Below are 20,883 nucleotides of genomic sequence, written 5' to 3'. Positions count from 1 at the left end.
AGGGAGAGAGGCAGAGACAGAGAGGGTGAGAGAGAGAGAGAGAGAGAGAGAGAGAGAGAGAAAAAGGAGAAAGAGAGAGAGAAAAAGGGAGAGAGAGAAAAACAAGAGAAAAAACGGTTAGTTCCGACAGAATAACCAACAACGGTCCTGCCATGGCCCAGTGAGACACGGGTACCGGCCCGCGTAGATGGAAACAGAGAAGTCTGAGCCGTTTGGGTAAATCCCTGGGGTAAATTACTGGGGTAAATCACTGGGGTAAAACACTGGGGTAAATTACTGGGGTAAATCATTGGGGTAAAACACTGGGGTAAAACACTGGGGTAAAACACTGGGGTAAATCACTGGGGTAAAACACTGGGGTAAATCACTGGGGTAAAACACTGGGGTAAATCACTGGGGTAAAACACTGGGGTAATTCACTGGGGTAAAACACTGGGGTAATTTATGTATGAGGAGAGGTATGTATTTATGTATGAGGAGAGGTATGAGGAGAGGTATGTGTTTATGTATGAGGAGAGGTATGAGGAGAGGTATGTGTTAATGTATGAGGAGAGGTATGTGTTAATGTATGAGGAGAGGTATGTGTTATGTATGAGGTGAGGTATGAGGAGAGGTTTGAGGAGAGGTATGAGGAGAGGTATGTGTTAATGTATGAGGAGAGGTATGTGTTATGTATGAGGTGAGGTATGAGGAGAGGTTTGAGGAGAGGTATGAGGAGAGGTATGAGGAGAGGTATGTGCTCATGTATGAGGAGAGGTACGTATTTAGGTATGAGGAGAGGTATGAGGAGAGGTATGTGTTAATGTATGAGGAGAGGTATGAGGAGAGGTATGTGTTAATGTATGAGGAGAGGTATGAGGAGAGGTATGTGTTAATGTATGAGGAGAGGTATGAGGAGAGGTATGAGGAGAGGTATGTGTTAATGTATGAGGAGAGGTATGAGGAGAGGTATGTGGAGAGGTATGAGGAGAGGTATGTGGAGAGGTATGATTAGAGGTATGTGTTAATGTATGAGGAGAGGTATGAGGAGAGGTATGTGGAGAGGTATGAGGAGAGGTATGTGGAGAGGTATGAGTAGAGGTATGTGTTAATGTATGAGGAGAGGTATGAGGAGAGGTATGTGTTATGTATGAGGAGAGGTATGTGGAGAGGTATGTGTTAATGTATGAGGAGAGGTATGAGGAGAGGTATGTGTTAATGTATGAGGAGAGGTATGAGGAGAGGTATGTGTTATGTATGATGAAAGGTACGTGTTAATATATGAGGAGAGGTATGTGTTTATGTATGAGGAGAGGTATGAGGAGAGGTTAGCTAACGAACTAGCTACATCACATTAGCACATAGTGTATGAGCTACTGGCCAGGTAGAGAGGCTAGGTTAGCTAACGAACTAGCTACATCACATTAGCACATAGTGTATGAGCTACTGGCCAGGTAGAGAGGCTAGGTTAGCTAACGAACTAGCTACATCACATTAGCACATAGTGTATGAGCTACTGGCCAGGTAGAGAGGCTAGGTTAGCTAACGAACTAGCTACATCACATTAGCACATAGTGTATGAGCTACTGGCCAGGTAGAGAGGCTAGGTTAGCTAACGAACTAGCTACATCACATTAGCACATAGTGTATGAGCTACTGGCCAGGTAGAGAGGCTAGGATAGCTAACGAACTAGCTACATCACATACTGGAGGAGTTACTGGCCAGCTACAGTGGCTAGTGTAACAGGGTTGGTTATGTTTCCACCTGCCTCTAAAGAACGGTGTATTTAATGTTCAAGCATTCTTATTGGTTGGTTCAACTCTGATGACAATAAGGTGTGTTGTGATTGGCCCCACTTGCAGATAGGGGGAGATCGTGAACGTCAGGTCTTCCCAGTATGAAAATGTGATGCAAGGGGTAGGTCACGTTCTGAATACTGTTTTCTATTTTCTATTTTACAATGTGTACAAGTTTGCTGTACGTTACTGATTTATACATGTGTGGGTATATGGTACCTGTTAGGGATTGAGGGGCTTTCTGGGATGTGCTTTGCATATGATTGTGGTAAATAAGTGTGTTAGCTAACACACACCGATGTAATGGTACATAAACCCACTGCTATAACACAGTTGTCTTCATGCTACAGCCATCAATACCGTTAAGCCCAGCACAACTAACGTGCTGTTTCCTATTTAACAACAGAAATAAATTATGCTCAACTGGGACCACTGGCTGGGGTGATTTATTTGGACAAAACACAACGCAAGGAGAGTACGATTAACATCTGCTACACTAGCTTAGCTAACAAACTAGCTACGTCGGTCAAGGCGGGCATCACCAAAATGACACATCCGTGAACCACCAAAAGCCGTTACAGAGAGGGGGGGATATTCTAGCTGTTCCTGTCCCCGCGAGAGGAGAGCGTGTCCCTGTCCCCGCGAGAGGAGAGCGTGTCCCTGTCCCCGCGAGAGGAGAGCGTGTCCCTGTCCCCGCGAGAGGAGAGCGTGTCCCTGTCCCCGCGAGAGGAGAGCGTGTCCCTGTCCCCGCGAGAGGAGAGCGTGTCCCTGTCCCCGCGAGAGGAGAGCGTGTCCCTGTCCCCGCGAGAGGAGAGCGTGTCCCTGTACCCGCGAGAGGAGAGCGTGTCCCTGTCCCCGCGAGAGGAGAGCGTGTCCCTGTCCCCGCGAGAGGAGAGCGTGTCCCTGTCCCCGCGAGAGGAGAGCGTGTCCCTGTCCCCGCGAGAGGAGAGCGTGTGTTGGCTGTTCCTGTCCCCGCGAGAGGAGAGGGTGTGTTGGCTGTCCCTGTCCACTAGACAGACACACTGTTAAACCAAGTGTGATTACAGACACTAGACAGGACTGTTCCTGTCCCTAGACAGAGACTGTAAAAGGGTGTGTTGACACTAAACAGACACACTGTTAAACCCTGTACCACTAGACAGACACACTGTTAAACCAAGTGTGATTACAGACACTAGACAGACACACTGTAAAACCAAGTGTGATTACAGACACTAAACAGACACACTGTAAAACCAAGTGTGATTACAGACACTAAACAGACACACTGTTAAACCAAGTGTGATTACAGACACTAGACAGACACACTGTAAAACCAAGTGTGATTACAGACACTAGACAGACACACTGTAAAACCAAGTGTGATTACAGACACTAAACCCTTTTCTGGATCGCTTTTTAAATGTGTCAAAGCATTTATAATTTAAATTAAAATGTGTTTAGATTGTAAACAACAGAATATGTTAATTGGCTGTAACACTTTTTAAACACATTAACTATTTATTCAGCACAAGGCGTTTAGGTTTTAAATACTAAAACAATGGGGGTGTTGTTTTAACACTATAGGATGTAAAGACATATTTTCATATTTTCCCAGCATGCCTTTTGGCTGGAATGTGAGAGATTACCAACCCATGACTGTGTTTGTTGTTAGTGACAGAGATATGGTTGTAAACCCTTACTACCACATATTAGACCTTAATGTCCCAAGTATCCTCAACATTGTGGTCTGAAACAATATATTTCTTGATAAATGTTGACAAATACACTGGTCAAGGTGGGATAATTTTGTTTCTGTAAAATGAATTATGCAAGAAATGGGGGTCGAAAACTTTTTATGTGTAAACTTTTTACGTGCAAATATTAATAAGTAATAAATATAAGGATGTAAACTTGGAATCACGCGATGACAAGTTTGTGTGGTCCTCCCACCACGACACGGGAAAGCTTGAAGCTTGCAGTTTATTAAACCTACAGATGAAATGAATGATGACGAACTTGGCAGGGTGGTGAAAATGCTCCCTGTCCACAATACACATCGAGGGTCTTATTCTGACACCATGACGATCGATGCTTGGCTGCTGTTTGACAAATACAAATATTCTCACTCTTTTGTCCATGATAATCTCATTGTGTAGGCTATACCTGCACTGCAGAGGAGGCTCCTCAGAGGAGGAAGGGGAGGACCATCCTCTTCAGTGAATTACATATAAATAAAATGGTGAAACATTGTGAAAGTTGTAATCTCTAGATAAAACTATACTAAATATATGCACGTGTCACCAAATAATTGATTAAAACACACAGTTTTGTAAAGAAGATCTACAGTAGCCTCAACAGTACGATGTAGTGTAGCACCATGGTGTAGCCGGAGGACAGATCGCTTCCACCCTCCTCTGGGTACATTGACTTCAATACAAAACCTAGGAGGCTCATGGTTCTCACCCACTTCCATAAACTTACACAGTAATTTCAGAGGACATCCTTCAACCTATCAGAGCTCTTGCAGCATGAATTGACATGTTTTCCACCCAATCAAAGGATCAGAGTATGAATCTAGTACTGAAAGTATAAGCTACAGCTAGCTAGCACTGCAGTGCATAAAGTGTGGTGAGTAGTTGACTCAAAGATAGAGAAAGACAATAGTTGAACAGTTTTGAACAAATTAATTTCTTCCAAAATGAAGGAGAAGCAAGTGAGAGATATAGAGATTTCATCAATTGCCGCTAGCTTGTTTAGCCTACTCTAACACCGGGCTCAAACAGAGGGATGCTATGTTAGCTAGCTGGCTAGTTTAGTCTACTCTAACACCCGGCTCAAATAGAGGGATGCTATGTTAGCTAGCTGGCTAGTTTAGCCTACTCTAACACCCGGCTCAAATAGAGGGATGCTATATTAGCTAGCTGGCTAGTTTAGTCTACTCTAACACCCGGCTCAAATAGAGGGATGCTATGTTAGCTAGCTGGCTAGTTTAACCTACTCTAACACCCGGCTCAAACAGAGGGATGCTATGTTAGCTAGCTGGCTAGTTTAGTCTACTCTAACACCCGGCTCAAATAGAGGGATGCTATGTTAGCTAGCTGGCTAGTTTAGTCTACTCTAACACCCGGCTCAAATAGAGGGATGCTATGTTAGCTAGCTGGCTAGTTTAGCCTACTCTAACACCCGGCTCAAACAGAGGGATGCTATGTTAGCTAGCTGGCTAGTTTAGCCTACTCTAACACCCGGCTCAAATAGAGGGATGCTATGTTAGCTAGCTGGCTAGTTTAGCCTACTCTAACACCCGGCTCAAACAGAGGGATGCTATGTTAGCTAGCTGGCTAGTTTAGTCTACTCTAACACCCGGCTCAAACAGAGGGATGCTATGTTAGCTAGCTGGCTAGTTTAGCCTACTCTAACACCCGGCTCAAACAGAGGGATGCTATGTTAGCTAGCTGGCTATAGTTATCCAACACTGGAACTCTTCCAAGTCAAGGTGAGCTTTTGGTTTTATTAATTAATTGCCACCGGGGCCCGTCGGTGTAACTGCTAAACTGCTTGCTGACTGTACACTGTACTGCATGACTGTAGTGTGTTTACTAATGCATTAGTTCTATTAGATATGTTGACTATGACGTTACTTTAGTTAATATGGTGACAACGAAGGTAGATGTGTTGAAATATTGGTAAAGTGACAGACAATCCGAACTCTGATCTGAATAATGTCCTGTTCAGTTGAAACGTTGGTAAGGTGACAGACAATCCTAACTCTGAATAAAAGGAATGGAAAGTCACATCAATTTCTAATGACTAAATAGACTCTAAACAGGACGATGGGGAAGTAAAACACTAGTGTTTCAAACCTGAACGCAGAGGAGATACAGGTGTTCTCCAGACTGGAAAAAGCTGACTATCATGTTGAATCTTGCATTTTCAACGCCTGTGTTTAAGATGAGAACACTTATTGGCTAATCTAAACGTCTAATGATTCCGTTTTAAACACTGACGTTGAGGTTATAACCCTGTAAGACACTAGCAACGTCTCAGTCCACGGTGTGTGTGTGTGTGTGTGTGTGTGTGTGTGTGTGTGTGTGTGTGTGTGTGTGTGTGTGTGTGTGTGTGTGTGTGTGTGTGTGTGTGTGTGTGTGTGTGTGTGTGTGTGTGTGTCCATTCAGCATTCCATCATGAGCAACTTAATTAATTTCCAGTCTCTCATCGGGGCTCCGGTATCTCCCTAATCGCTTCTGATCTGCCAGACCGCAGTCATCCTCTCCTCTCCCCCCTCTCCTCTCCCCCTCTCCACTCCCCCTCTCCTCTCCACTCCCCTCCTCTCCTCTCCACTCCCGCCCTTTCCTCTCCACTCCCCCTGTCCTCTCCACTCCCCCTCTCCTCTCCACTCCCCCTTTCCTCTCCACTCCCCTCCTCTCCTCTCCACTCCCCCCTTTCCTCTCCACTCCCCCTCTCCTCTCCACTCCCCCTCTCCTCCTCTCCACTCCCCCTCTCCTCTCCACTCCCCCTTTCCCTCCACTCCCCCCTTTCCTCTCCACTCCACTCCCCCTTTCCTCTCCACTCCCCCCCTCTCCTCTCCACTCCACTCCCCCTCTCCCTCTCCACTCCCCCTTTCCTCTCCACTCCCCCTCTCCTCTCCCTCCACTCCCCCTCTCCTCTCCACTCCCCCTCTCCTCTCCACTCCCCCTTTCCTCTCCACTCCACTCCCCCTTTCCTCTCCACTCCACTCCCCCCCTTTCCTCTCCACTCCCCCCTCTCCTCTCCACTCCCACACTCCTCTCCCTCTCCACTCCTCCTCCTCTCCTCTCCCCCACCTCTCCTCTGCTCTCCCTCTCCTCCTCTCTCCTAAAGCCTAAAGTTACAAATACATTAGACGTATTATGGATCAAGATGTGTTCAACAGTTAGCCTTGGGGCAGGGGGAGAGCATCTTCAGCTATCCTACACCTAGCAGTGTGTGTGTGTCTATCTTACACCTAGCAGTGTGTGTGTGTCTATCCTACACCTAGTTTGTGTGTGTGTGTGTGTGTGTGTGTGTGTGTGTGTGTGTGTGTGTGTGTGTGTGTGTGTGTGTGTGTGTGTGTGTGTGTGTCATACACCTAGGTGTGTGTGGATGTCATAAGGTGAAAGCACCAATTTGTAAGTCGCTCTGGATAAGAGCGTCTGCTAAATGACTTAAATGTAAATGTGTAATGATGTGTGTGTGTCTATCATACACATAGCTGTATGTGTGTGTGTGTGTGTGTATATATATATATATCCTACACCTAGCTGTGTGTGTGTGTGTGTGTGTGTGTGTGTGTGTGTGTGTGTGTGTGTGTGTGTGTGTGTGTGTCTATCATACACATAGCTGTATGTGTGTGTGTGTGTGTGTGTGTGTGTGTGTGTGTGTGTGTGTGTGTGTGTGTGTATATATATATATCCTACACCTAGCTGTGTGTGTGTGTGTGTGTGTGTGTGTGTGTGTGTGTGTGTGTGTGTGTGTGTGTGTGTGTGTGTGTGTGTGTGTGTGTGTGTGTGTGTGTGTGTATCCTACACCTAGCTGTGTGTGTGTACATTAGACGTGTTATGGATCTAGATGTGTTCAACAGTTGCCTTATGAACTAGTTGATAGCATCATTCATGACAGACACGGTGTACTGGTCTGACTGAGACACACAGTAACCTTATAATAACCTCATAATAAAAGCCTATACCTGCGTATAACCTTCTAGAAACTGTCTTAATAAAGGGTGATCGAGACTAATACAAGCATAACATCAATAGTAAGGTTTAAATGTCTCTTCGTGATGTGGCCTCTATTCATGCTCATATCTAGTAGCACCAGGCGTCAGCTCCCCGGAAAAAACATGACTGATGCTAGAATCCCCCGGGAAAAGACGGACGCCGGTACCACGGTTTAATTTCCTCCCTCCATCTATCTATTGCATTCCTCCGGTTTAATTTCACGGTTTAATTTCCTCCCTCCATCTATCTATTGCATTCCTCCATCTCTCCACCTCTACGCTGACTTCTCTGGTACCACGGTTTCATTTCCTCCCTCCATCTATCTATTGCATTCCTCCATCTCTCCACCTCTACGCTGACTCCAGCTCTGTAGCTAACGGAATGCTATTTCTGTCGTTTCACCTTCAGCGCAGGCATCAATAACCCCACGGTGGTGGAACGAGGAGAGGATGCTGGCACGCACGGCCTGCTTCTGTCCCTATAACGTTAACGTTTAATGTATTGTTATTTTTCTCCCTTTCGTTACAATATTTTTTTCTGATCTGTCCCTATTCCGTGATGTAGCCTATTCTCGTCGAGTTATACCGTTACGGATGCAGGCCGTTACTGCAGCCTCTATGAAGGGCACCGTGGCGCGGAGCCGGCTGCTGATGGCTCGGTTATAATAATAGCACCCTCTAGCTGGCATATAGAACATCATAGAACCCTCTAGCTGGCATATAGAACATCATAGAACCCTCTAACTGGCATATAGAACATCATAGAACCCTCTAACTGGCATATAGAACATCATAGAACCCTCTAGCTGGCATATAGAACATCATAGAACCCTCTAACTGGCATATAGAACATCATAGAACCCTCTAACTGGCATATAGAACATCATAGAACCCTCTAACTGGCATATAGAACATCATAGAACCCTCTAACTGGCATATAGAACACCATAGAACCCTCTAACTGGCATATAGAACATCATTTCTGAATGGGCTTAAAAATAACAAATCATATATTTTTTGTTGTTGTCTGAATCAAATCCAAACGGATACGTCAAAGTCAAGTGTGTGTGTGGATAGATGTCAGGGCTGACCGTGTGCCTGTAATTCCCCCCTCCCCTCCCCCAAACTCTCTCTTTCTCCCGGTCTCTCCGCCTCTCTCTCTCTCTCTCTCTCTCTCTGTACCCGCTGGACACAATGTCAGCAAGCTCACAGAGAAAACAGTCACGGACACACGGCGTCGGTAGGCATACTTACAATTCCTTAATGATCATTGTGGTGGTGATGTCTTCTTCTCACGAGGGAATGTTAGTGCTCCGTTAAGATCCAGAACAGTGTCTTTCCCTCCGTCAGACTCTCTCTCCCACCTCTCCCCCTCTATGTCATTCTCTGCCTCCCGTTTCTCTGTTTTCCTCAAATGCACTTCCTGATCGAGGCCTCGCGCGGTAACTAGGCTACAACCGCGTTCGTGTCGTCACACCGGGCAAGATGACGTCAAGGGAGATCGCCCGTAACACCGAATCGGTTTTGCTGCTGAGGGTCTGAGTGGATGCAAGGAGGATCGTCAGGGAAGCGGAACCGGAGTGGTCGATCCTGTGGTGATGTCACAACAGCTGGGGAGATAATCCTCTGACCAGATGGAGATCACGGGCTGGCTCAGTGTGTGTGTGTGTGTGTGTGTGTGTGTGTGTGTGTGTGTGTGTGTGTGTGTGTGTGTGTGTGTGTGTGTGTGTCATAAGTGTGCAGTGTTGACTGGCTGTAACCCTCTGAGTCTTCATCTTCATCATTGTCATACCCTCTCTCTCTCTCTATATATATATCTTATATATCTTGAATCTCTCTGTCTCATCTCTGTCTCTCTCTCTCTCTCTCTCTATCTCTCTCTCTCTCTCTCTCTCATATATATATATATATATATATCATATATCTTGAATCTCTCTGTCTCTGTCTGTCTCTCTCTCTCTCTCTGTGTCTCTGTCACTCTCTTTCTCTACTTTCAAATTTTAATTTAAGGGACTTTATTGGCATGGGAAACATATGTTTACATTGCCAAAGCAAGTGATGTAGATAATAAACAAAAGTGAAATAAACAACAACAATATACAGTAAACATTACACACAGAAGTTCCAAAAGAATAAAGATATTTCAAATGTCATATTTAGTCTATGAACAGTGTTGTAATGATGTGCAATGTGTTAAAGTACAAAAGGGAAAATAAATAAACAAAAATATGGGTTGTATTTAAAATGGTGTTTGTTCTTCACTGGTTGCCCTTTTCTTGTGGCAGGTCACAAATCTTGCTGCTGTGATGATGGCACACTGTGGAATTTCACCCAGTAGATATGGGAGTTTATCAAAATTGGATTTGTTTTCGAATTCTTTGTGGATCTGTGTAATCTGAGGGAAATATGTGTCTCTATTATGGTCATACATTTGGCAGGAGGTTAGGAAGTGCAGCTCAGTTTCCACCTCATTTTGTGGGCAGTGTGGTCATAGCCTGTCTTCTCTTGAGAGCCAGGTCTGCCTACGGCGGCCTTTCTCAATAGCAAGGCTATGCTCAGTGAGTCTGTACATAGTCAAAGCTTTCCTTAAGTTTGGGTCAGTCACAGTGGTCAGGTATTCTGCCACTCACTGTTTTCTCTCTCTCTCTCTCTTTCATGTTAAAATGTTGTTAAAATGTTAAAATTGCCAAAGCAAGTGAAGTAGATAACATTACAAATGTCATATTATGAATAGTCAAAATGTCATTAAATTTGGGTCACAGTGGTCAGGTATTCTGAAACTGTGTACTTTCTGTTTAGGGCCAATTAGCATTCTAGTTTGTTCAGTTTTTTTTGTTAATTCTTTCCAATGTGTAAAGTAATTTTATTTTTGTTTCTCATGATTTGTTTGGGTCCAGAGCTTATGGCAGGAATCTGGTGGTGTAGTGATTCTAGTTGTGTTAGTGAAGAGTCCGGGAGGCATCAGCTGTGTAGCCGAGTGATTCGGGGCTGGGCCACTCGGTGGCAGCTAGCTAGCTGTGATGATCTGGAGTAATGGTCCTGGGCTTACGGTAAGAATCCGGATTGGAAAATGGAGAAAAACATTCCGATATGCAGACTGGCAGGCTGGCAAGTATTATCCAGGCTAAAAGCGGCTGGTGTCTGTGCTAAACAAAATGAAATAAACAACAACAATATACAGTAAACATGACCGGTAAAGGCCGCTAGCAGTGGCTAACAATGACTAAATAGCTAGTAGCTAATTAGCTGGTTAGCTTCTGATGGCTAGATGCTGATAGAGGTTCTGATGGCTAGCTTCTGATGGTTAGCTTCTAATGGTGGTTCTGGCTATAAGGTCAAAAATAGCACATCCGTATCACATTGGGTGAGGTGGGTTGCCGGAAGGTATATTTAATTTGAAAAAAATCTAAATAAGAGTCCCTTCCTATGCTTCCCTATTGAGCAGTGAATGGGATATCAACGAGATTCCCCTTTCTATGGCTTCCTTAATGTGTCTAGTATCACAAGACATAGTTTCAGGCTTTTATTTTGAAAAATGAGCCTGAGCGACAACATTGAGTCAGTGTCCACCTCTTTGTGTATTTCTCGCGCAAAAGACAGAGGTAGCCATTTTTCCACCCGGTCTTACTGAAAAAAGCTCTGTCCCGGTTGGTATATTATCGAATAGATATTTGAAAAACACCTTGAGGATTGATTATAAACAACGTTTGCCATGTTTCTGTCGATATTATGGAGTTAATTTGGAATATTTTGACGTGACCGCAATTTCCGGTCGTTTTCTCAGCCAAACGTGAAGAACTAACGGAGCTATTTTTGGCTACAAAAATAATTTTTCTGGAAAAAAGGAACATTTGCTATCTAACTGGGAGTCTCGTGAGTGAAAACATCCGAAGCTCATCAAATGTAAACGATTTAATTTGATTGCTTTTCTAATTTTCGTGACCAGATTGCCTGCTGCTAGCTAGGCACAATGCTATTCTAGGCTATCGATAAACTTACACAAATGCTTGTCTTGCTTTGGCTGTAAAGCATATTTTCAAAATCTGAGATGACAGGGTGATTAACAAAAGGCTACGCCGTTTTTGAATATATTTCACTTGTGATTTCATGAATATGAATAATATTTTCTAGTAAGATTTTTTTGTCCGTTGCATTATGCTACATAGTGTCAGTTGATGACAATTCTCCCGGATCCGGGATGGGTAGTTACAAGAGTTAACTGTAGGATAGTATTATTGCTATTCATGGAAACATGGTTATTATGGACATTGGTGTTGACCGTTGACCTTTACCCTCAGGTGATGTCATCACCCAGAGTCTGCAAAGTGTTAACGGGACACTACCTCATGTTGAGTTGGGTGTATCGCTCTCCTGTTTTCTACCGTTTGTACGTGGCCGTACCCCTTTATTTTGTAGAAATGTTTTTTTAATACACCTTTTTCTCCCCAATTTTGTTGTATCCAATTTGTAGTTACAGCCTTGTCCTATCGCTGCAATTCCCGTGTGGACTCGAGAGAGAGAGAGGCGAAGGTCAAGAGCCGTGCGTCCTCCGAAACACAACTGCTTCTTGACAAAATGCCTGCTTAACCCGGAAGCCAGCCGCACCAATGTGTCTGAGGAAACACTGTACACCTGGCAATTGTGTCAGTGTGCACTCAAAACTGAGCTGAGTGTGCAAGATGGCTGCCCCACTCTGGGCTGGACCAGGTGGTCGTCCCGCCGTCTGGCCATTCTCAAGTCATGGACGAGGTTAATGAGGCTCACCCGGGTGCCTCCCGGATGAAAAGTTTAGCCAGATCTTTTATCGTGGATATCAAGTGTCAGATCAAGTGTTCTGAGTGCCAGATCAACCAGAAGATGGCACCATGATCCAGGCTGCATGTAGACAGGGCCTTTAATGAGTCAGATGTTCCTTGTCATAGCATCACTCAAAGTGGCTGGAGGTTCACATTATGAGCAACAACAACCACTGAGAAGCTCCACCAGTTGTTTGCAACCCACGGTCTGCCTGACAACCTTCACCTGTGAATTGTTTCAAGAATTCATGCAGAGAAACGGGATTTGTCCGCAGCGTTCCATTTCACCTCGAAAGGCTTAGCGGAGTGGGATATGCAGATACCGAAAGAAGGGCTCAAAACGATGAATGGGGGGGAACCATTGCAACCAATTTCTCTCAGTTCTTGTTCCAGTACCACGTCAAGACACAAACAACAGCAGGACAGACTCCAGCTGAGATGCTGATGGGCACCTGGACCTGTTGCATCTAGACATCAAAGCTCACCTGGACCTACTGCATCCGGACATCAAAGCTCACCTGGACCTGTTGCATCCGGACATCAAAGCTCACCTGGACCTACTGCATCCGGATATCAAAGCTCACCTGGACCTGTTGATTTCAGACATCAAAGCTCAACTGGACCTACTGCATCCAGACATCAAAGCTCACCTGGACCTACTGCATCCGGACATCAAAGCTCACCTGGACCTACTGCATCCGGACATCAAAGCTCACCTGGACCTGTTGCATCCGGACATCAAAGCTCACCTGGACCTACTGCATCCGGACATCAAAGCTCACCTGGACCTACTGCATCCAGACATCAAAGCTCACCTGGACCTACTGCATCCAGACATCAAAGCTCACCTGGACCTACTGCATCCAGACATCAAAGCTCACCTGGACCTACTGCATCCAGACATCAAAGCTCACCTGGACCTGTTGCATCCAGACATCAAAGCCTACCTGGAACTACTTCATCCAGACATCAAAGCTCACCTGGACCTGTTGCATCCAGACATCAAAGCCTACCTGGACCTACTTCATCCAGACATCAAAGCTCACCTGGACCTACTGCATCCAGACATCAAAGCTCACCTGGACCTACTGCATCCGGATATCAAAGCTCACCTGGACCTGTTGCATCCGGACATCAAAGCTCACCTGGACCTACTGCATCCAGACATCAAAGCTCACCTGGACCTACTGCATCCAGACAGTAGGGTGGAACGGAGGCAGGAGAAACAAAAAAAGAGACATGATCACATGACGCAAGAGAGACAGTTAAAATCCACAACTTCACAAGCAGCCACTCAGTCAGTCAGCCAGTGAGGTAGGTAGTAAGGCAGCCAGTTTTTCAGCTAGTCAGCTAACCAGTCAGTCAGCCATTCAGTCAGTCAGCTAGTCAGCCAGTCAGTCACTCATTCAGTCATCCATTCATTGAGTCAGCCAGTCCGTCATTGAGTCAGTTAGTCAGTAAGTCATTCAGTCAGTAAGCAAGTCAGCCAAGCAGTCAGTCAGCCAGTAGATTCAGTCAGTCAATCTGTCAGTTTGTCAGCCAGTCAGCTAGTCATTAATTCAGTCAGCCAGTCAGTCAGTCATTCAACGAGCCAGTCATTCAGTAAGTCAGTCATTCAGTCAGCCAGCCAGCCAGTCAGTCAGTCAGTCCACAAGTCAGCCAGTCAGTAAGTCATTCAGTCAGTCAGCCAGTCACCCATACAGTCAGTCAGCTAGTTATTCAGTCATTCATTCACTCAGTCAGTCATTCATTCACTCAGTCTGTCAATCAATCACTCCGTCAGTCATTCAGTCAGCCAGTCTGTCATTCAGTCATTAATTTGGCCAGTCAATCAGTGAGCCAGTCAGTTATTCAGTCAGCCAGTCAACTAGTCATCAAACCAGTCAGTCAGCCCACAAGTCAGCCAGTCAGTAAGTAATTCAGTCAGTTAGTCAGTCAGCTAGTAAATCATTCAGTCATTCATTCAGTTAGTCGGATAGTCAGCTAGCCAGCCATTCAGCCAGTCAGCCAGTCATTCAATCATTCATTCATTCAGCCAGTCAGTCAGTCAGCCAGTTAGTCAGTCACCCAGCCAGTTAGTAAGTCAGCCAATCAGTAATTTAGGCAGCCAGTCAGTAAGTCCTTCAGTCAGTCATTTGGTCAGCTAGTTAGCCAGTCAGCCAGTCAGTCATTCAGTCACCCACCAGCCAAGCAGCCATTAAGCCAGTCATGCAGTCAGTCAATTAACAGCCAGTCAAGCAGTCACTCAGCCAGTCATTCAGTCAGCCAGACAGTCATTCATCGAGCCAGTCTGTCATTCAGTCAGCCAGTCAGTCAGTCAGCCAGACAGTCATTCATCGAGCCAGTCTGTCATTCAGTCAGCCAGTCAGTCAGTCAGCCATTCAGTCAGCCAGTCAGTCAAGCAGCCAGTCTGTTTGTGAATCAATCAGTCAGCCAGTCAGTCATTCATCAGTCTGTCATTCAGTCAGCCAGTCAGTCAGTCAGCCAGACAGTCATTTCAGTCAGTCTGTCATTCAGTCATTCAGTCAGACAGTCAGCCAGTCAGTCAGAAAACCAATCAGTAATTCATGCATTTAGTCATTCAGTCAGGCATTCAGTCAGTCAGCCAGTCAACCAGCCAGCCAGCCAGTCAGTTATTGAGTCAGTCAGCCAGTCATTCAACCATTCAGTCATTCAATCAGTCAGTCATTATGTAAGTTTTGTCAGTTAGACAGTCAGTCATTCAGTCAGCCAGTCAGCAGTTAGCCAGTCAGTCAGAAAACCAATCAGTCAGCCAACCAGCCACCCAGTCAGTCAGCCAGTCATTCATTCATTGAGCCAGTCAGTCATGCAGTCAGTCATTCAGTCAACCAGCCATTCAAGCAGCCAGTCAGTCAGTCATTCAGTCAGCCAAGCAACAGCCAGCCAAGCAGTCAGTCAGCCAATCATTCAGTCATTCAGTCAGCCAGACAGTCATTCATCGAGCCAGTCTGTCATTCAGTCAGCCAGTCAGTCAGTCAGCCAGACAGTCATTCATCGAGCCAGTCTGTCATTCAGTCAGCCAGTCAGTCAGTCAGCCATTCAGTCAGCCAGTCAGTCAAGCAGCCAGTCCGTTTGTGAATCAGTCAGCCAGTCGGTCATTCAGTCAGCCAGTCAATATCTCATTCGGTCAGTTAGACAGTCAGTCATTCAGTCAGACAGTCAGCTAGTCAGTCAGAAAACCAATCAGTAATTCATGCATTTATTTAGCCAGTCAGTCAGTAAATCAGTCTGTCAGCAGGTGAGCCAGCCAGTCATTCATTCAGCCAGCCAGTCATTCAGTCAGTCATTCAGTCACCCATCTAGCCAAGCAGCCAGTTAGTAAGTCAATCAGTCAGTCAGCCAGTAGATTCAGTCAGTCAATCTGTCAGTTTGTCAGCCAGTCAGCTAGTCATTAATTCAGTCAGCCAGTCAGTCAGTCATTCAACGAGCCAGTCATTCAGTAAGTCAGTCATTCAGTCAGCCAGCCAGCCAGTCAGTCAGTCAGTCCACAAGTCAGCCAGTCAGTAAGTCATTCAGTCAGTCAGCCAGTTACAGTCAGTCAGCTAGTTATTCAGTCATTCATTCACTCAGTCATTCATTCAGTCTGTCAATCAATCACTCCGTCAGTCATTCAGTCAGCCAGTCTGTCATTCAGTCATTAATTTGGCCAGTCAATCAGTGAGCCAGTCAGTTATTCAGTCAGCCAGTCATCATCAAACCAGTCAGTTCAGTCAGCCAGTCAGTAAGTAATTCAGTCAGTTAGTCAGTCAGCTAGTAAATCATTCAGTCATTCATTCAGTTAGTCGGATAGTCAGCTAGCCAGCCATTCAGCCAGTCAGCCAGTCATTCAATCATTCATTCATTCAGCCAGTCAGTCAGTCAGCCAGTTAGTCAGTCACCCAGCCAGTTAGTAAGTCAGCCAATCAGTAATTTAGGCAGCCAGTCAGTAAGTCCTTCAGTCAGTCATTTGGTCAGCTAGTTAGCCAGTCAGCCAGTCAGTCATTCAGTCACCCACCAGCCAAGCAGCCATTAAGCCAGTCATGCAGTCAGTCAATTAACAGCCAGTCAAGCAGTCACTCAGCCAGTCATTCAGTCAGCCAGACAGTCATTCATCGAGCCAGTCTGTCATTCAGTCAGCCAGTCAGTCAGTCAGCCAGACAGTCATTCATCGAGCCAGTCTGTCATTCAGTCAGCCAGTCAGTCAGTCAGCCATTCAGTCAGCCAGTCAGTCAAGCAGCCAGTCTGTTTGTGAATCAATCAGTCAGCCAGTCAGTCATTCATCGAGCCAGTCTGTCATTCAGTCAGCCAGTCAGTCAGTCAGCCAGACAGTCATTCATCGAGCCAGTCTGTCATTCAGTCATTCAGTCAGACAGTCAGCCAGTCAGTCAGAAAACCAATCAGTTATTCATGCATTTAGTCATTCAGTCAGGCATTCAGTCAGTCAGCCAGTCACTCAGTCAGCCAGTCAACCAGCCAGCCAGCCAGTCAGTTATTGAGTCAGTCAGCCAGTCATTCAACCATTCAGTCATTCAATCAGTCAGTCATTATGTAAGTTTTGTCAGTTAGACAGTCAGTCATTCAGTCAGCCAGTCAGCAGTTAGCCAGTCAGTCAGAAAACCAATCAGTCAGCCAACCAGCCACCCAGTCAGTCAGCCAGTCATTCATTCATTGAGCCAGTCAGTCATGCAGTCAGTCATTCAGTCAACCAGCCATTCAAGCAGCCAGTCAGTCAGTCATTCAGTCAGCCAAGCAACAGCCAGCCAAGCAGTCAGTCAGCCAATCATTCAGTCATTCAGTCAGCCAGACAGTCATTCATCGAGCCAGTCTGTCATTCAGTCAGCCAGTCAGTCAGTCAGCCAGACAGTCATTCATCGAGCCAGTCTGTCATTCAGTCAGCCAGTCAGCCATTCAGTCAGCCAGTCAGTCAAGCAGCCAGTCCGTTTGTGAATCAGTCAGCCAGTCGGTCATTCAGTCAGCCAGTCAATATCTCATTCGGTCAGTTAGACAGTCAGTCATTCAGTCAGACAGTCAGCTAGTCAGTCAGAAAACCAATCAGTAATTCATGCATTTATTTAGCCAGTCAGTCAGTCAATCAGTAAATCAGTCTGTCAGCAGGTGAGCCAGCCAGTCATTCATTCAGCCAGCCAGTCATTCAGTCAGTCATTCAGTCACCCATCTAGCCAAGCAGCCAGTCAGTAAGTCAATCAGTCAGTCAGCCAGCAAGCCAGTCAGCCAGCCAGTCAGCCAGCAAGCCAGTTAAGCAGTCAGCCAGTCAGTAAGTAATTCAGTCAGCCAGCCAAGCAGCCAGTCAGCCACTCAGTCAGTATGTCATTCAGCCAGCCAAGCAGTCAGCCAGCCAGCCAAGCAACCAGTCACGCAGCCAGCCAGCCAAGCAATCAGCCTGTCAGCCAGTCATCCAGCCACCCAGACAAGCAGTCAGTTAGCCAGCCAAGTAGTCAGCCAGTCTGCCAGCCAAGCATTCAGTCAGCCAGCCAGCCAGCCAGCCAAGCAGTCAGTTAGCCAGCCAAGTAGTCAGCCAGTCTGCCAGCCAAGCATTCAGTCAGTCAGTCAGCCAGCCAGCCAGCCAAGCAGGCAGCCAGCCAGCCAGCCAAGCATTCAGTCCGCCAGCCAGCCAGCCAAGCAGTCAGTCAGTCAGCCCTTCTATGAGATAATACTGCAGCTTTCTAACAACTAAGAAATGTGTCTGTTCAGAGATAGAGACCGATATATACAGTTGAAGTCAGAAGTTAACTAAGAAATGTTTCTGTTCAGAGATAGAGACCGATATATACAGTTGAAGTCAGAAGTTAACTAAGAAATGTTTCTGTTCAGAGATAGAGACAGAGATAGAGACCGATATATACAGTTGAAGTCAGAAGTTTACATACACCTTAACCAACTACATTTAAACTCAGTTTTTCCACAATTCCTGACATTTAATCTGAGTAAAGATTCCCTATTTTAGGTCAGTTAGGATCACCACTATATTTTAATAAATGTCAGAATAATAGTAGAGAGAATAATTTATTTCAGCTTTTATTTCTTTCATCACATTCCCAGTGGGTCAGAAGTTTACATGCACTCAATTAGTATTTGGAAGTCACGGCACCAATGTAACAGTATAACTTTCGACCGTCCCCTCGCCCATACCCGGGCGCGAACCAGGGACCCTCTGCATACATCAACAACAGTCACCCACGAAGCATCGTTACCCATCGCTCCACAAAAGCCTACTTCAAGGTCTCAGAGCAAGTGACATCACCGATTGAAACGCTATTTAGCGCGCACCGCTATCACTTAGTACTTGGTAGCATTGCCTTTCAATTATTTAACTTGGGCCAAACGTTTCAGGTACCCTTCCACAAGCTTCCCACAATAATTTGGGTGAATGCTCGCACACTCTTTTTCAGTTCTGCCCACAAATGTTCTACAGGAATGAGGTCAGGGCTTTGTGATGGCCACTCCAATACCTTGACTTTGTTGTCCTTTGGCCATTTCGCCACAACTTTGGAAGTATGCTTGGGGTCATTGTCCATTTGGAAGACCCATTTGCGACCAAGCCTAAACTTCCTGACTGATGTCTTGAGATGTTGCTTTAATATATCCACATCATTTTCCTCCCTCATGATGCCATTTATTTTGTGAAGTGCACCAATCCCTCCTGCAGCAAAGCACCCCCACAACATGATGCTGTCATCCCCCGTGTTCTTCAGCTTGCAAGCCGCCCCCTTTTTCCTCCAAACATAACGATGGTCATTATGGTCAAACATTTTTGTTCCATCAGACCAGAGGACATTTCTCCAAAAAGTACAATCTTTGTCCCCATGTGCAGTTGCAAACCGTAGTCTGGCTTTTTTATGGCGGTTTTGGAGCAGTGGCTTCTTCCTTGCTGAGTGGCCTATCAGGTCATGTCGATATAGGACTCGTTTTACTGTGGATATAGATACTTTTGTACCCGTTTCCTCCAGCATCTTCACAAGGTCCTCTGCTGTTGTTCTGGGATTGATTTGCAATTTTCGCACCAAAGTACGTTCATCTCTAGGAGACAGAATGTGTCTCCTTCCTGAGAGGTATGATGGCTGCGTGGACCCATGGTGTTTATACTTGCGTACTATTGTTTGTACAGATGAATGTGGCACCTTCAGGCATTTGGAAATTGCTCCCAAGGATGAACCAGACTTGTGGAGGTTTACAATTTTTTCTGAGGTCTTGGCTTATTTTCTTTTGATTTTCGCATGAAGTCAAGTAAAAAGGCACTGAGTTTGAAGGAAGGCCTTGAAATACATCCACAGGTACATTTACATTTACATTTAAGTCATTTAGCAGACGCTCTTATCCAGAGCGACTTACAAATTGGTGCGTTCACCTTAAGACATCCAGTGGAACAGCCACTTTACAATAGTGCATCTAAATCTTTTAAGGGGGGTGAGAAGGATTACTTTATCCTATCCTAGGTATTCCTGAAAGAGGTGGGGTTTCAGGTGTCTCCGGAAGGTGGTGATTGACTCCGCTGTCCTGGCGTCGTGAGGGAGTTTGTTCCACCATTGGGGGGCCAGAGCAGCGAACAGTTTTGACTGGGCTGAGCGGGAACTGTACTTCCTCAGTGGTAGGGAGGCGAGCAGGCCAGAGGTGGATGAACGCAGTGCCCTTGTTTGGGTGTAGGGCCTGATCAGAGCCTGGAGGTACTGAGGTGCCGTTCCCCTCACAGCTCCGTAGGCAAGCACCATGGTCTTGTAGCGGATGCGAGCTTCAACTGGAAGCCAGTGGAGAGAGCGGAGGAGCGGGGTGACGTGAGAGAACTTGGGAAGGTTGAACACCAGACGGGCTGCGGCGTAAGCGTAGGTACACCTACAATTGACTTAAATTGACTCAATTAGCCTGTCAGAAGCTTCTAAAGCCATGACATCATTTTCTGGAATTTTCCAAGCTGCTTAAAGGCACAGTCAACTTAGTGTATGTAAAACTTCTGACCCACTGGAATTGTGATACAGTGAATTATAAGTTAAATCATCTGTCTGTAAACAATTGTTGGAAAAATTACTTGTGTCATGCACAAATTAGATGTCCTTAACCAGCTTGCCAAAACTAGTTGGTTAACAACAAATTTGTGGAGTGGTTGAAAAATTAGTTTTAATGTAAGTGTATGTAAACTTCCGACTTCAACTGTATCTACATAACATTTGAAATGTCTTTATTCTTTTGGAACTTCTGTGAGCGTAATGTTTACTGTTAATTTTTATTGTTTATTTCACTTGCTTTGGCAATGTTAACATGTTTCCCATGCCAATAAATTGAATTGAATTGACAGAGAGAGACAGATACAGAGAAAGTAGAGGGAGAGAAAGTAGGTAGAGAGAGACAGAGAGAAAGAGAAAGTAGAGAAAGAGAGAGAAAGTAGAGAGAGAGAGAAACAGAGAGAGATCGAGAGAGAGAGAGAGAGACTGACTGACTGACTGACTGACTGGCTGCCTGGCTAATAAATGCTACAGATGTAAGGAAAATAGTGTGGAAATCTACAAAAAAAACAATTAGACAATAACAAATTCAATCTCTTCTAGACAAATTCCTGGACAAAAGGTTTCACTGTAATAGTGAAGG

The 20,883-nt window shown here is 45.5% G+C and overlaps 1 protein-coding gene across 1 annotated transcript in view; it reads right to left on the bottom strand.

The window, feature by feature from the left end:
- LOC115126452 (phosphatidylinositol transfer protein alpha isoform-like) overlaps positions 1–9,112 on the bottom strand; it is a 107,581-nt gene extending 98,469 nt beyond the window's left edge. Inside the window, exon 1 of the mRNA XM_065004588.1 lies at positions 8,744–9,112. Within this exon, the coding sequence (XP_064860660.1) occupies positions 8,744–8,760 (17 nt within the window). The 5' untranslated portion in view covers positions 8,761–9,112. The remainder of the gene's footprint in view (positions 1–8,743) is intronic.
- Positions 9,113–20,883: the final 11,771 nt, after the last annotated feature.

The sequence above is a fragment of the Oncorhynchus nerka genome, linkage group LG19 (assembly GCF_034236695.1).
Source record: "Oncorhynchus nerka isolate Pitt River linkage group LG19, Oner_Uvic_2.0, whole genome shotgun sequence".
Taxonomy (NCBI): Eukaryota; Metazoa; Chordata; class Actinopteri; order Salmoniformes; family Salmonidae; genus Oncorhynchus; species Oncorhynchus nerka.
The sequence above is the reverse complement of the archived record's forward strand: the minus strand, read 5'-3'. Positions and strand labels throughout refer to the sequence as shown.